The 15,494-nt window shown below is 45.5% G+C and overlaps 1 protein-coding gene across 1 annotated transcript; it reads right to left on the bottom strand.

Annotated features, from left to right (window-relative positions):
- Positions 1-7,288: 7,288 nt before the first annotated feature.
- On the bottom strand, positions 7,289-8,668 carry CH25H (cholesterol 25-hydroxylase). The gene has a single exon (XM_081158157.1). The coding sequence runs from the start codon at positions 8,647-8,649 to the stop codon at positions 7,837-7,839; it is 813 nt and encodes a 270-aa protein (XP_081014283.1). The 5' UTR covers positions 8,650-8,668; the 3' UTR covers positions 7,289-7,836.
- Between the last annotated feature and the right edge of the window lie 6,826 nt (positions 8,669-15,494).

Consider the following 15,494-nt stretch of genomic DNA (forward strand, 5'->3'; position numbering starts at 1 on the left):
TCACCCAACGGAACACATATTCTTTACAAGTGCTGTTATGGACTGAATGTTTCTGTTTCACCCACCCTCCCAATTCATATGTTGAACCCCTAACCCCCAATGGTGGAGGCAGGACCTTTGTAAGGTAATTAAGATTAAATGAGGTCATGATAGTGGGGCTCCCATAGGAAGATTAGTGTTTTTATAAGAAGAGAAAGAGAACAGAGCTTTCTCTCTCCCTATCATGTGAGGACGTAATGAGAAGGCTCTCTGTAAGTCAAAAAGGGGGCCCTCACTAGGCCCTGAATCTATCAGCCCCTTAATCTTGGGTCTCTCAGACTCCAGAACGGTGGGAAATAAACATCTGTTATTTAAGCCACCCAGTCTATGGTACTTTGTTATAGCAGCTCAAAGCTAAAATTTAGAACATGAGGTCCTGGATTAACTTATCATCGGCATCATTATTTAGTATGCCATTGATAGACAATACAGTACACATATTTAAAGTGCACAATTTGATAAATTTTCACATATGTGTACACCTATTAAACCAACACTACAGTCAAGATATGAACATATCCATTTTCCATAAAAGTCTTCATGTGCCCTTTGGTAATGCATCTTTCTGCCCTCCCCCTCCCTCAAAAAACTACCCATCTACATTTCTGTCTCAATGAATTCATTTGCGTTTTCTGGAATCTTATATAAATGGAATCATAGAGTACACAGACCATATAGTACATGATTTTTTGGTCTGGCTTCCTTTACTCAGCATAATTATTTTAAGATTCATTTTTGTTGTTGCTCGTATTGATAGTTCATTCCTGCTTGTTGCTGAATGGTTGTATTCCTTCGTATGGATGCTTTTTAAAACATTTTCTAAACAGAGAGTTTCAGAGTTCACAGGAATAAAATAAAAGTCCACACCAATTACCAGCGAAGTTATGTGGCAGCATAGATCTTAGCAAAATTTGAAATAAACACTTCTCTCAAGTTGTTACCAATGAGCAGAGCTGTTTATGTTGTGTTCATGCAAATGATTTTTAAAATATTGATTATTTCTAATAGTGTCCCATAACCACATTTCTGCTACTTAGCAAGAGACAGCACCCAGTGGCTCTGAGGACCCGCAGCCTGGGAGGGGAGCGGCAGGGAGAAGCAGGGAGAGCACAGGCTTTTGAGTTCCAGCTCAGCTGTGTGATTAAGGAATAGTCACCTCTCATCTGAGCCGCTTTCCTTGCTCATAAAATAAGGAAACTGGACAGTGGTGTCTCAGCCTTAGCATTCATAGAATCTCTGACCTTGACAGGTGTCAACTACCTTCCCTCGGCAATGCTCTGTCTCAGGCTAATCAAACCCACTGCCAAGCATGAGCCAGTCTTCCTTTTCTCCACCAAACTGGGGACTCAAACTGCCTAGTAAGGGGTGACATTTTTCTAGTTAGTGTCCAACTGCAAGAGGCTCCTTCTTTCAAAAGCCCTTCACTGCCAAATTCTATTTATGCAGCAGGCTGCTGCTCCTGGCTTGGAGCCTGTCCTTGGTGTGTCTTAGATTGACACTACTTCTGACTCTGGCACAAACACTACTGCTCTTGCTACTTCTGCAAACTGTGCTGCCCTGTGGCCACTTTCCATTAACTGGGGTCCCTCTGAGGCTCCCCTCCCCTCTCGTATTCTCCTGAGAGTCAGCAGGGAAGCAGGAACCAGCCAGTGCAGAGGAGAGAAATACAAGGCAAGGAAGCTGGTACGGAGCCTGAGAGGCAGTAGCCGGATTGAGGGAGCCATGAAGGAGCAGCAGCTTGGCAGAGGTGGAGGGAGCCGGGAGGGAGCCGCTACAGCTTCACAGATGCCTGAGTTCCACACTGTCACGCTCATCCTGCTGCTCTATCTAACTTGATCTTTTTCTTTTTTTTAATATACCTTTATTGATTTTGGAGAGAGGAAGAGAGAGGGAGAGGGAGAGAGAGAGAGAAACATCAATGATGAGAGAGTCATCAATTGGCTGCCTCCTGCAAGCCCTCTACTGGGGATCGAGCCCGCAACCCGGGCATGTGCCCTGACCAGGAATCAAACCGTGATCTCCTGGATCCTAGGTCGATGCTCAACCGCTGAGCCACGCCCGGCTGGGCTATCTCACTTGATCTTCATGGCAGCCTGAGGAAGTAGGCAAGGCCAGTTATTATGACCCCAACCTCCACCCATTTCACAGAGAGGAAAACTGATGTTCAGAGTGATTCGATGATTTCCCCCAAACAAAAATCAGGCAGCTCAACCCCAGCTTCTTCAGGCTCCAAATCTTAGAGCCTACACTCCAGACACAGTAACTGAGCACTTCCCAAGTGTAAGATCCCTGAAGGAATCAAAGATCTATAAGACATGGCCTCTTCTTTGAGAGGCCTCCCTTCCAGTAGAGAAGGCAGAGAGTGAAGCTGCTGTAAGAGCTGCCAATGAAGCAGGTGTGGGAAGAGGAGAGCCAGGGATCCTCCCGCTGCAGGGAAAGGAAAGCTTTAGTTTGCCACGGGCCTGCTGTTTTCAGGCACAGGACAGTCACAGTACCAAGCAGTCCTTTCGCAGACACTGTGGAAGAGAGACAACTTAAGCTTCTCTTCTTGTTTTGAACAGTGGTCAAAAGATATTAGAAAAGGGAAATAAGTAAAAACTATTTAGAGACGAAAGGCCCTTGGGCCTGTGTCTAAAGAATTTCTGTTCACACTAACTTGCTTTTATTTTTTTAACTTGTAAAAACAAATTATTGCGTCCCAGCTGAAGGGGAGGAAGAAAGACACACTGAACGACTGACTTCTGCTTTGGTAGCAAAAAAAGTAACTTTGATTATATCTGCAAAGGGAATAAATCCATTAATGGGGATGGAAGTTACTTTTTACTTTACACTGTTCTCTAGCATTTGAAATTTTTCCATGAGCATGTGTTACTTTTATGATCCAACAGAAACCCATTCCTCCCTCTATGCCTCATCTCCACTTGTTTCGGGACCCCTTTGTCGCTCACCTGTAACCGTAACCCTTTGGTAACAACCGATAACAAACAAGGTTCTGTCTACAGAGTGTTTGCTGTGTGCGGGGCAGAGTGCTAAACTCTCTCACTCTCTTGCTTATTTCTTACCACAGTTCTAAGGGCAGGTGCTACCCCCCTCTTTTTACAGATGAGGAAGCTGAACCTCAGAGAGATTAAGTGATTTGCTCAAGGTCACAAGTTCACAGGCAGTGGAGCCAGGACTGGAAGCCAGGTTTGGAATGCAGGCAGAACTCCCCACGGCCTCCTCACGGGAATCCCTACCTCCCTTCTCGGCTGCCCGTCATCTTCTCAAATCAGATGGAGTCACATCACTTCTTTGCTTAAAATCTGCGGCACGCCCACCTCACCCCCTCCATTGCCCAGAGAACACAGCCTAAGCTCCTTAACATATCGTTTCCAAGTCCAGTTCTTAATGCATTTATCCATGTACTCGTTAGAAGTCAACAAATAATAGCCAGCCCTAACATTTGTTTCCGAGCAGTTTTATATACCACCTCCCCAAAACCCTGTGACACAGGCAGGTGACACAGGCAGTCCTAAGCGGTCTCAATGGTCTCTCAGGAGGCAAGACGACATGCCCTGACTTTCCTTCCTTGTTTTCACAGTGCTCTGCGTTTCCACCAGGTTTCAAGTGTGTCAAGCTCCTTCATCCCTCTCTGACTCTGCAGCTCTGTCTCTTCTAGCGGGTAGGCCCCTCACCTGCCTGGGGAGCACATATAAATCCTTCATGTTTTCTGTGGCTCAACGGACGCATCTTTCTTTGAGCTCCCTTAACCACCCATTAATACCCTGCATGATCACACCGACTACATTAGATTAGGTGCATTTGTTTGCTGACTCTCTTTTGCAGTAGACTGTGGACTTCTCTAGAACAGAGATATGGGTTGGGAGCATGGCCTTATTTAGGAAGCTAGGATAAACTAGTGATGGAGGATGGGACGGATGAAGAAAGACATGATTAACAGCAAAGGTGTGTTTCTGTTGCTTCCAGGATTCATGCAACATGAAACCAATCATTATCAAGAACAAGGCATGGTAGTAGGGGCAGAGATAAACGGTGGTGTGTTATGTGTGTGTGTGGGTGGGTGGGTGTGGGTGTGGGTGTGGGTGTGGGTGTGGAAAGAGAGGGGGACGTGGTATGCATATGGTGGATATAGATATATAGTTTTTCTCTGTGTATATAAAATGTTGATATACCTACATAAAGTGCATATATATAATGCTTATATACATATATAGTGTGTATAAAGTATGCAAGCACATGTAATGTATGTACATGTATAATTTATGTGCATATGTACATATATAATATATACACGCTTGCCTGTGTAGTTATAGTGTGTGGGTATATAGTTTGTGTGTGGTATGCACATAAATAGTGTATACATCGTGTGCATACATATATCGTGTCTATTCACACATATGCAATGGTATATGTGTGCATATACCTCATCTATGTGTGTGTTTTAGAACAGAATGCAAGCAGAGACGGAGAAGGTGCACTTGAAGGTGAAAGGAAAGATGACTATTACACGCTTTATAAATATTTCTTAATAAAAAGAGAAGCATGTTGAAGCTTGCCTCCCTGCTGAGGAGAACAGCTCCTGAAGGAAGAAGAAACTGAATTAGGAAGGAAATTTTAGAGAAATCTCACTAAAGCCAAGCAAGAACCGTATTCCAAGAAGAGACTGGTTAGCAAAAACAAATACCTTTAAAAAAAAAAAAGCCAAGGAAATGGTAAAGGCGGGGGTGGGAGAATCAGTGGATTTGAAAGGAAGATGGCAGTGAAAGGGTGAGAGTTTCAGGAAGAGGTGGGATGGATGACTCAAGGTGAGGAAGTAGAGTCAGGCACTTTGCAGTCTGTCTCTTTCCAACACTTTGGCTTTGAGAGGATTACAAGAAAAGCAGCTTGTCAAACAAAACAAACATGCCTTGTTTCCTGTAAGATGGGAGAGCTCAAACATGTTTGTGGACAGAAGGCTGCATTCTTGATCTGCAGTCCTGGTATTCAGGTCATAAAGCACCAATCATAGCAAACACCTCCAACCCATCGAGTAGTAGCTCAAAAACTCTCAAAACAACTCTATGAGGTGGATTCTGTGATTATCTACATTTTATAGGCAAGGAAGCAAGGCACAGAGAGATTAAGTAACTTTTCCAGTCACTCAGCTTTTAAATCCTGGAGTCAGAGTTAAGTGTTTGTGCTCTAGCTGATGTGCAGGGAGGGACACAGAAAACAGAGCCCTGACCTGCCTCATGCTTTCCCAGGTCCCACTTAGACTGGCCTAGGCCTACTTCTCCTGGCTTTCTCTCCTGCCAAGCAGAGACTTGGAACCCAGGGAAGTCCACATCGAGGTAGTGGGCCAGGGAGACACTGTGTTGGAGGGGAGGAATAGTGGGGAAGGACCATTTGTTGGTGTTGCAGAGTTTGCATTTTCTAGCATTTGGAAAGATGGAGATTATCTTAAGCATCATCAGAGGAGAGGCAAGGTGTACACTACAAGACCTAAGAACTGGCTCCAGTTTCCAGTATTTTACAATCTGGAGCAAGCCACTTAACCTAGGAAGGTACCAATTCTCTATCCATAACATTTGCTAATAATAATAAATTTTTAAATAATGACAACTATTCTACATCCCCTAGAGCATTGTAAGGAGCAATGTGTATGACGGTGAATGCAAACATGAACCATTTCATTATCATCATCATTACTGTTATTATTATTAGGCTCTCAGACTAGCTGAAAAATTGCTTGTCCTCTCCGCTCCCCCACTTCCATCTCCCAAGGTATTAAAAACTGGTAAGACATCCCATTTGTTTGAGTTTAGAAAGTCTAAACTCAATTTCTATGTGTACAATTTGCTCCAAGTGCAAAAGTCCCTGATATGGTAAAGCAACATGACACGTTGTTAAAATTCTCAGAGAGTGAGCTGTGATCAATTGTCATTATCCAAGATTTGCAGGCAGCTTTGGGTGCCTGGAGCTGCTCAAAACAGCAAATAGTTGTATCCGATGTTCCACACCTGCCCGTTCATCCTTGTTTGCCTTCTCCACTCAGCATGCTAATCATATTAACCTACGACCTCCAATCAGCACTTTCCCCTTACGGCTCACTATCTATTTTCATGGATTTCATTTTTATACATCAATCTGGTCTTTAAGTCCCAGCATGGTCTTGCTAAGGACAGAGGAGGAGAGGCCTTTAGCAAAGAAGCCAAGAGAGCACAAACATTGGGAGGGAATGTGGGAATATGCCTATGAGTTGCCAGGCACTCTGACTGCATTTCGCTAAAGATTTGGAGGAGTCTCATTTGGCAGGCTGTGGAGACCAGGTATTTCGATGGATTTTTCACCTTTAAATGAGATAGTTATATATATATATATATATATATAATTATCTCATTTAAAACTATATATATACATATACATATATATATATATATAGTGAGCCTAAAATTACATGCAAAGTTGCCATTCTTTATACTTTTCTGTCTAAATTGTCCTGATTTTTAACTCTACCCTACCCAACTACACTCAAAGATTAAATTAAAACTGTTAGGCAGCAGCTGGATGGGGTACATGATGAGTGACAGGTGTAGGGGCAGTAATAGGGACATTTACTGTCACAAGTCATCTTCAGGAACATCTGAGATGCAATCTCCTTTCATAGATGAAGAATCAAGGATCTAGGGTCAAATTTCACTTTTTTTTTTCCCTTTGAGAAAGGGATATGCAGTTTCCTATGTTTGTCTTACTTAAGGTCAGTGAATATACAGAAATCCCAGATGGCAGAGATGGTCATTTGCACTGGATGGCTTCACGAAGACGGGGCGTACTCCAAACCCCTTCCTGCATCTATCAGCCCTCTAATGCACACACTCGACTCACCAGTTTTGCAAAGCAGGGCACTCCACTCGCTCTCTTCATCGCCTCAACACCACCCTCCTTCCAGACAGTCACATGGTTGCTCAGTGTTAATCTCTCTGAAACTTTACAGGGTAATTCCTTTCAGTTGCCTGTTAGGCAGAAATCAGTCAAGACAGATTCAAAACAATAGTGTTTTTGCTTCTTTAAAATCTCTAGACCAAAACAGACCCCTTCTCCTGCCTCTTTCTCTCCCCCACGGACACCCCACCACCAGATTTCCCCCTTTCCAAGGCGAGGCAGATGAAGGCTTTGACAGATATCTGCCATCCCAGCTCTCTCTTACTGTTTTGGTGTTTTGTTTTACTCAAAATGCCAGTGAAACAGGAGTCAGTACTTATTTGGTGTATACTCTGCTTTTTTATTTTAAGCATAAATAACATTTCTTTCAATATAAATATAAAATTCTGTGAAAACATAGATAAAAATACGATAGTCTCAGTCACTGTCCAGCAGGGACATTTTTAGTTGTTTATGGCATCAGCCATCAGGTTCTCCATTTTAAAAAATATGGTTTTTAGCCTCATTCTAGAACACTTTCAAACATAGGAAATTCTTCGTCCTACAAACAAATCCTTTTGGAGATCATTTAAATATGCCAGTGATGAATGTCTACATTTATCCAGATACCAAGGCTCTCGAAGTGAGCTAGAATCCAACACCAAGTATACAATTGTTGATATACAAAAATTATATAAATTACTTCATCAGATTGCAAAAAATACATCAGATTTTTATCTATAAATTTCCAGCAGGTAATAAATTACTTACTAAAATATAAAAATAAAAAAGCTCAGATGTGTTTCTTCTGATTCAAGTATGAAGCGCGCAATAGTCCTGGTCCCCGAGCGGCACCCGCTGCGCGCCGCGGCCACCCCCGCGCGGGAGGGGCGCGCGCTACTTGGCGGGGGCGGCCCGCAGCGTTCCCAGTATCCTGTCCCAGTGCGTGAAGTAAGGGGCGAAGTTGCAGTTAAACTGGGAGTGATGCAGGTCGTGGTGCACCACGCCCCCGTACCACCCAAAAGGTACCAGTCTGTGGGTGGACCAGGGGAAGTCATAGCCGGAGTGGTCCTCCACCGACAGCCAGATGTTGACCACGTGGAAGACCAGGACGGTGAGCGGATGGCACTGCAGCAGCTTGACGTTCACCATGTCGAAGAAGCCCAAGGAGAACAGCTCCCAGACGCTCATGTACTGCGTGGCCAGCGCGAAGGAGGGCGAGTTCTGGTGGTGCACCTTGTGGAAGGTCCGGTACAGCCAGGGCACCTTGTGGTGCAGCAGGTGCCACACGAAGAACTCGGCGTCGAAGAGCAGCAGGCAGAACACGACGTGGCACAGCAGCTGCAAGAGCTCGGGGGCTTCGGCGGGCGGGAGCGCCGGGCCGTGGGCCCAGTGCAGCAGCGTCAGGGGGAACACGAACGCCAAGTGCTGGCAGAGCGTGCGCCCCAGGCAGGGCACCAGCTGCCGCGCGGTCGGCGCGAAGTCCGGCTGGATCTTGTAGCGCCGCAGCGCGGGCGCCCAGGGGCACAGCACGTCCAGCACCACGAAGGGCAGGCAGAAGCCCACGTAAGTGGTGATGGAGAAGATGACCGGGAAGAAGGCCGACTGGGTGAGGGCGTCCCGGGTCCTCAGGAGGTCCCAGACGGGCTGCAGGAACAGCTGGCCCGGGCTGCACGGGACGTGGAGCTCCGAGGCGTTGCTGCCGCTCATGGCGAGGCTGTGCTCCGCAGCCGCTGCCGCAGCCCGGGCCCGCCGGCTTTATGTAGGGTTGAGCCCCGCCCGGATGACGTCACTGCGCGGAGCTGGCTTAAATAAATGAGCCCGCAGAGCCGCGCTTAGCTGCTAAAGTACAGCTCGGCAGCTGCGCTCCATGGGCTTTTCCATATGCAACATAAATGGCACTTAGTAACTTCACACGCATGTAGAACTGACGCTCGATTTACGAACGATGCAGTGCACAGATCTTTAGAGTTTCTGTGCGTTTGGCAGCTCAGTCCATCTGTGTCAGCGCCACCCCCAAACAAGACAGGGAATAGTTCCATCACCACCAGGAAGGGCTGCTCTGCAGTCAGTCCGGAATGACTTGTCTTTTTAAATCCATACATACAACTGCGTCTGTGCGCATTCGTGAAAACACAAGCATAGCCTCACGTTAGAAAACTTCTTCAAGTGCGGTGCCTTCCGTATTTCCGATCTTTCCTGCCTGCGCGCCCTGTGCCGCTTCAGCCAGCGCGAGCGCACGCTAACCTTCCTCAGGGTCCCCGGCCGCGCGCGGCGGCCACCGGCGCGGGGAATCGGACGGACGCGGTGGCCGGGCGGAACCTCTCCGGCTCCAGCCCCCAGCGCACACCTGCCCTCGCCGCGAGCTCCCGGTGCCACCGCACGCAGACCCGCCCGGAGCAAACCGCAACCCCGGGCGCCGGGCCTGTCTCGGCGGCGCTGCCGCGGCGCGCGGACCAGCGACGGGAACGGCGGGACTCTGCGCAGAAGGGGGGACCGTTTAGGAAAAAAAAAAGTTCTGGGTTTACCATCTAGCGCCCGCCCACATCTGGCCCAAAAGTCGCTGCCTTTCAGGCAGCAATAAAATCGGTAAAGCGCCCGCTTTGTTCTGTTTGGAAACACGCGCGCGTTTCTGAAGCCTCGCCGAGCTGCGGGGTGAACAGATGTTGCGCCTACCCTGCCTTCCCCGGGCTGGCTTCGCGGCGCCAGCTAGCCCTTCGCCTTCTCCCCCATCCCCATCCCCCCCACCCCCCCCACTCCCCCCACCCCCCGCCGGTCCCCCAAACCACCCCAGGCGCAGAGCCGGCCCGCGCGGCCCGCTCCATCCCTACTTTCTCCGCGGCAGACTGCGGTGACTGGACGGGGGCTGCGGGCGAAGAGGTCGGTACGAAGAGAGCTCGGGGGGACCCTCAGACCCGGCGGGCGGGGGGGAGCCCGCGTTTGCCCCGGGCAGCGGGAACACAGGGACCGCCTAGAGGATCGGTTTGGACAAAAACTTGGGAGCCGGGGACCCTCCGTTTGCCTCTTGTGCCTGTGAGGTCGGAGCCAGCCTCTCGAGCCTCCCAGCTTTGCACTTTCGCGTCTACCCCGCGCCAAGGGAAACAGTAGCTATCTCGCGGGTCCACTGGAGCAAGAAGTAGGAAAGTCGTGAGAGTAAGCCTCCATGTAAGTCCTGCGCCGCACCAGCTCAGTGTCTTACTGGAAGCGATTTCACGCAGTCCGTGGAAGTGGGCACTGTTGTGCTTGCTGAGGCCTTACAGAAGTAAAAGCGTAGTGCCTGGCGGACAAAACAAGACACATTGCTTTAAATTTACACCTCACATTTTACCTAAAGCACAATGAAGTTTGCAATGAAAATCTAATAAAACTATGTAAAAAGAAATTAAAGATATAAAGCCATATATTGTGAGGAAGTAATTGCAACAAAAATATAGACCAATATATGGGCCTAGAAATATAACATCTAGGATATGTACATATCCTAATATATGTATATTATATACATGGTATATAATATGCCAATTCATAATATATAATTATATGTTGATATATAATACTGTAAGATATATATGGGGTACACAGGATGTTATACACACACACCCATAATAGGTCAATTCAGAATTCAGAACCTCCCAGCTAGGGTGTGTCTCTGAACTGCCACTGATGGATTACAGATATTCCTTAGCTGCCCATTCGCTGAAGCCCCAAGCCTCTGGCCATACTGCAGCCTTTCAAAGAAATAATAATAAAATAAACCTCAGTGTGCCATAAGATTATTACGATATTCTGCTTGTGTCTTGATGAGATAAAGGTTCAGAAGCAGCTTTGAGCTTCTTTATAGCCAATGCCAAAAAGGAAAGAAAGTGGCGTTTTCTAATGCCTTGGCTATCTGAATGGTAGCAGAGATAGGTGCAATGCAGGCCCTTGGTTTTGCTGCTGATGGGTTTCTTCCCGTTAGAAAATCTGTCCTTTCTAGTCTCCTCTCGAACCTTCCCCCTCTTCCAGTGCTCCTTCCAATTCACTTTTAGTGCAGCCCAGAAACTTTCTTCCTTTCCATTCCTGGTAGATCTCACCCTGCTCTTGACTTTTGTGTGGCTCAAGCAGCACCTCAGAGAGAAGAGGAAGGGCTTCTTTCCCTTGCTCTTTTTTTTATGATTTAAAAAAATAAAATAAAAAGGTTTATTTGAGAATTACACCACACTATTTAATGTAGCATATGCCACTAACTAAGCCTTCATTCTTGGGCTCCTCACTGCTCCAAAAGGTCCGTCAAAGCTCAGTTTCTCAGACTCACAATTCGACTCTGCTCAGAAGTAAAATACCGCTCAGACTTGCCCTCAGCAGAAATTAAGCCAACCTTCAAATTTCTGACAGGCACATGCTGTTCTTTTCTGTGGTTTCAGCTACCATGCTTTGATGCTTTGGATGGATGCTCTCACAGATTTTTTAAGTGGGTGGCATTGGCAGGTTTTGCTTAATTTTGACCTAGCTATTAGGTTGTTGTCAGGACTGCCTCTTTGGAGCCTCTAGCTCCAGTCAACCCATTCTTCTCCTGCTTTGGTTCCTCCATTCACCCAAGGATATTTTTTCCATTGTTTTCTCAGAGAGAGTGGAAGGGAGAGAGAGAGAGAAACATTGATGTGAGGCACATGGATTAGTTGCCTCCCACACCGGGATCAAGCCTGCAACCGAGATGCGTGCCCTTGGCTGGGATTGAACCCTTCAGTCTGTGGGCCGACGCTCTAACCACTGAGCCAAACTGGCCAGGGCTATCGCTAAGCCTGTTAGGATATTCCCCATAAAGTCCTGTGCAGCAAACCTGGAAGCCGCGGCTTCAGCCTGGTTCGCCCAGGCTCTCCCCTCTTCCTCGCAGCACTTTGAAGAGAAGCCACCAGCGTTTCTGCCTTTCCAACCCATGCAGCCGCCAGGACAAAAGTTTGTGCCCAATACACAAATGCAACCATCTCAGGACAAATGGTCAGTTAAATCTCATCAGTTGTCCACTCCATGTCACAGAGGATGCTGAAAACATAGGCACAAGCTGTTGGGCCACCAAAAACAGAACAACCACTTAATGAAGCCAAATAAAATTAAACCCTATTTAGTCTTGACTGAAGTGGTATCATTTATTGAATTGGCAAACATGCACCTTTAAACACTTTTAATTTAAACAAAATTGATTTAACAGCTTGCTTGATGAATAGGTCTTTTAGGGTACAGATCCAATCTTCTAGAGTTTTCCCCCCACAGTGCCAAGCATTATAACTTGCACATAATGGGTGTGCAAAAGTTACTTGTGGGTTCAATGTACATCTTAAAAATATTGGCTCTAAATTGAAGCTAAAAAATTTGAATTTTTTTTTTGAGCATTGGTTATGTAATCTAGGTCCACTTATCCCCTGGAATGGTTTTGCATAAAAGGGGGGATTTCTTTCTTATGGTTTGAGGAATTTGGCCACACTATTTCTTGTGCTTCTGCATTTGATTTTGACTTCCTGTGCCTTATTTTTATCTCGGCAAGATCTTTCTGACAGGGTTAGGGTACAGGAATCCTTTCTTCTCTACCTATCCCAGAGATGAAATCACTTTTCTGAGAGTACAACAACCAATTCTATGGATGTTTGATATGATCTAAAAGTTATTTGGTACCAATTCACCAAAAGGCTCTGGATACTGCCCCAACCCAAAAAAACAAAACATGTAGCTGGCAAAGCAGAAAACTCTCTGCCCACATGTTTTAATAGTACTGCCCACCTGTTTCTGCATTAACCTATGACATAATCTATTTTTATGTGTGACTTTCATGTTCATGGTTGTTCCTTTCCAAAATTAAGTGAGAGTGTCTTAGCATCTATCTAACCAAAACAATTATTCCTGGATATCAAAGATGAGAAGTGTTGCAATGTCATGCAACTGTAACACATTAACACTCAGAGAGAATAGATAACCTAATCCCTGGTTGTAAAAATGAAGACTCATCCTCAGAAAAGTCAAGACTAGCTAGGGTTAAATAGCAAGTTACAGCCAATCTGAGAGCAAAACCTGGTCAGAGTCATTTCAAGATAGGTGCCTCTCCATCAGAAGAGGGATGGAGCATTGAAGTTGCATTTATAGTACAGTTTACAGAAGACTCAGAAGACATTATTTATCCATGCCAAAAGGGAAGGCTGATGAAGAATATGACACAGATGCTGGCACATATTTGGTTTTAAATGCTTTCTCTATATTTTTTATCCATCTGGGTCACATATGTGTGTGCTTCTACTGATATTGGAACTCTGGTCAACCTCTTTAAAATATTTAAAGCATATAAAATCATTTCCATTAAAAGGCATAGCCTTGCCTCTAAGGCAGAGAAAATGCTCACCTCACTTGTCAAAGGGCTTGTTGCAAAGATCAAAGCCTTATGAGAAGGTTTAAAAAACCCAGAAGGCACAATGTAAAATGCAAAGTGTTTGTATTAGTACTACTAAAACATGTGGGCAGGGAGTTTTCTGCTTAGTTTGGAACTGAACTTGAAATTTACACCTAGAACAATACAATAAATACTCAATAAATGCTCTTGAATGAATTACTGACAATTTTTTTAAAATCAGAATTATTATAACCTAGTGTTGCCTTACAGGGGTCACATTTTGAAAATCTCTCCATACATTAAAAAATAAATGACAAGAGTTAAATGTACAGTGTATTTTAAATGTTTACATTGAACAAATTAAGACCTTTAATACCCACAAACATAAAATAATCTTTATTATTTGCAGATAATATCAACAGTCTAAAGGTTGGTCCTTTGTAAGTATGAGGCCTAAGGTTAAAGATATTTCCATTTTCTCCCCCACGTCTGAGGTTCTGACTACTCTATTAGGCAAATGTTTATTTTATTTTCATGTCACATTCAGGGCATAGCTATTCCTTGAGAACACTTTTCAGATGTTACGCACTAGACAGGATTAATCATAATCCTAGAAATGACCACAGACATGATTGAGCTTACCAGCCCTCCAATTCCAAACTGGCTCATAAATAAATCAGCAGTTCTCTGCCTCTCCCCAGACGAAAGAACTGGAGAAAGCCTCCTTCTGAGAATGTTTGGAAGCAAAGCCAAGAGTGCCCTCTTATGGCGAATAAAAAAAATGACTTGGTTCTCAGTTGTGACTCCATCTGGTGGCTTTCCCGTGTAAATACAGTATCTTGGAGTTCCAAGTTGGCAAATATTAACTAGCCTTTTCCTTGCCGCGGAGGTCTGCGGACATCGTTGTGATCTGCTCAATAGAACATACATTAAACGCAGTTGATAAGCACAGTCAGAGCTCCTACAAACTTGTTACTGAACTTCTTGAGGCACAAGCGCCAACCTTGTTCTATACTCTCAGCCAAGGATGAAACAAAACTACATTAACACAGCCCAAGTCATAAAGATATGTATTTTTTAACTCTATAAAGAGCCTATGCAGCTTTGTCAAGAGCAAGAGGCCACCAACAAAGGCAAGTGTACAATGTAGCCCAACTGCGACAAGAATGGCTGTGCAGCATTCCCACCTCTAGACCCACACACTGAAGAAAAATCCTGAGATTTGGAAAGGAGGTGAAAGAAAAACACTCCAATAAAAGGTAGGCGCTATAGAATGAAGCCCCTGCTCGTTTCTGTGGTCCGGGGGGTTGGCACTTCCCATCACTGGTTTTCAAGGTCATCTATGGGAAGCTCCATGGGCACAACCAAAGCAAGAGAAACCAAGCCACCTGTGGCAGTGAAGCCATTCTCCAGTGAGCTCTCTCCCACTACTGGTGTAAACCAACAAACAAAAACTCCTACTCACTGGCCCTTTCTTTCTAGCCCTAGCAAAGAATCTTGTACCTGGTTGACCAAACCAGTTTGCCTTGGTCTAAGGGGATGTATATCCTTTGCATCTAGTACAGTTTTACTCCTTTCTGTGGTTGACGTGAAAAAAGATTCCACCAAATGTGCAGTCCCAGGTGTTACCTGTGCATCTAATTTTACTCAGCTAAATGACAAAGTCCACGTTTTTCACACATTTTGTCAGTCCACACACATTTACTGATTCATTATATTTGAAGCTGTATGTTATGTTTGGGGTAAGATATGTATCTTCTGCCGTCAAGTTCACAGAGTTGTAGGAGAGATCACAGTAGACCCCCAGATCTAGGTTTGGGGGGCCCTGTAGCATGACTCATCTCTGCCAGCTTCGGCCGTGTCATTTATTCATGGAGGGAGTTGGATGGACAGTCCTTGAATCCATGGTCCTGCCTATAACAGGCCACTACCTGCAGATGGGGTTAATCACTGCTTAACCCCACTCAGCCTCACTCTGGGACCCTAAGGGTGACAGTGAAGGCCAGTGTTTCCAAACTGTCCCAAATGATCTTTAGGCTTGAGACTACTCTCTGCTCCCCACTGGAGAGGCTGATCCATGAGGTATAAAAGGAGTAAGGAAGAGGGTGGGAAGATGGGAAAGAAAAGCCTAAGTCTTACCAAAAGAGAAAGGGAAGTAGAGAATGGCTATTAAATAAACACAGGCACACACACACACACA

Source organism: Miniopterus schreibersii (genome assembly GCF_964146895.1).
Source record: "Miniopterus schreibersii genome assembly, chromosome: 14".
NCBI classification, from domain to species: Eukaryota; Metazoa; Chordata; class Mammalia; order Chiroptera; family Miniopteridae; genus Miniopterus; species Miniopterus schreibersii.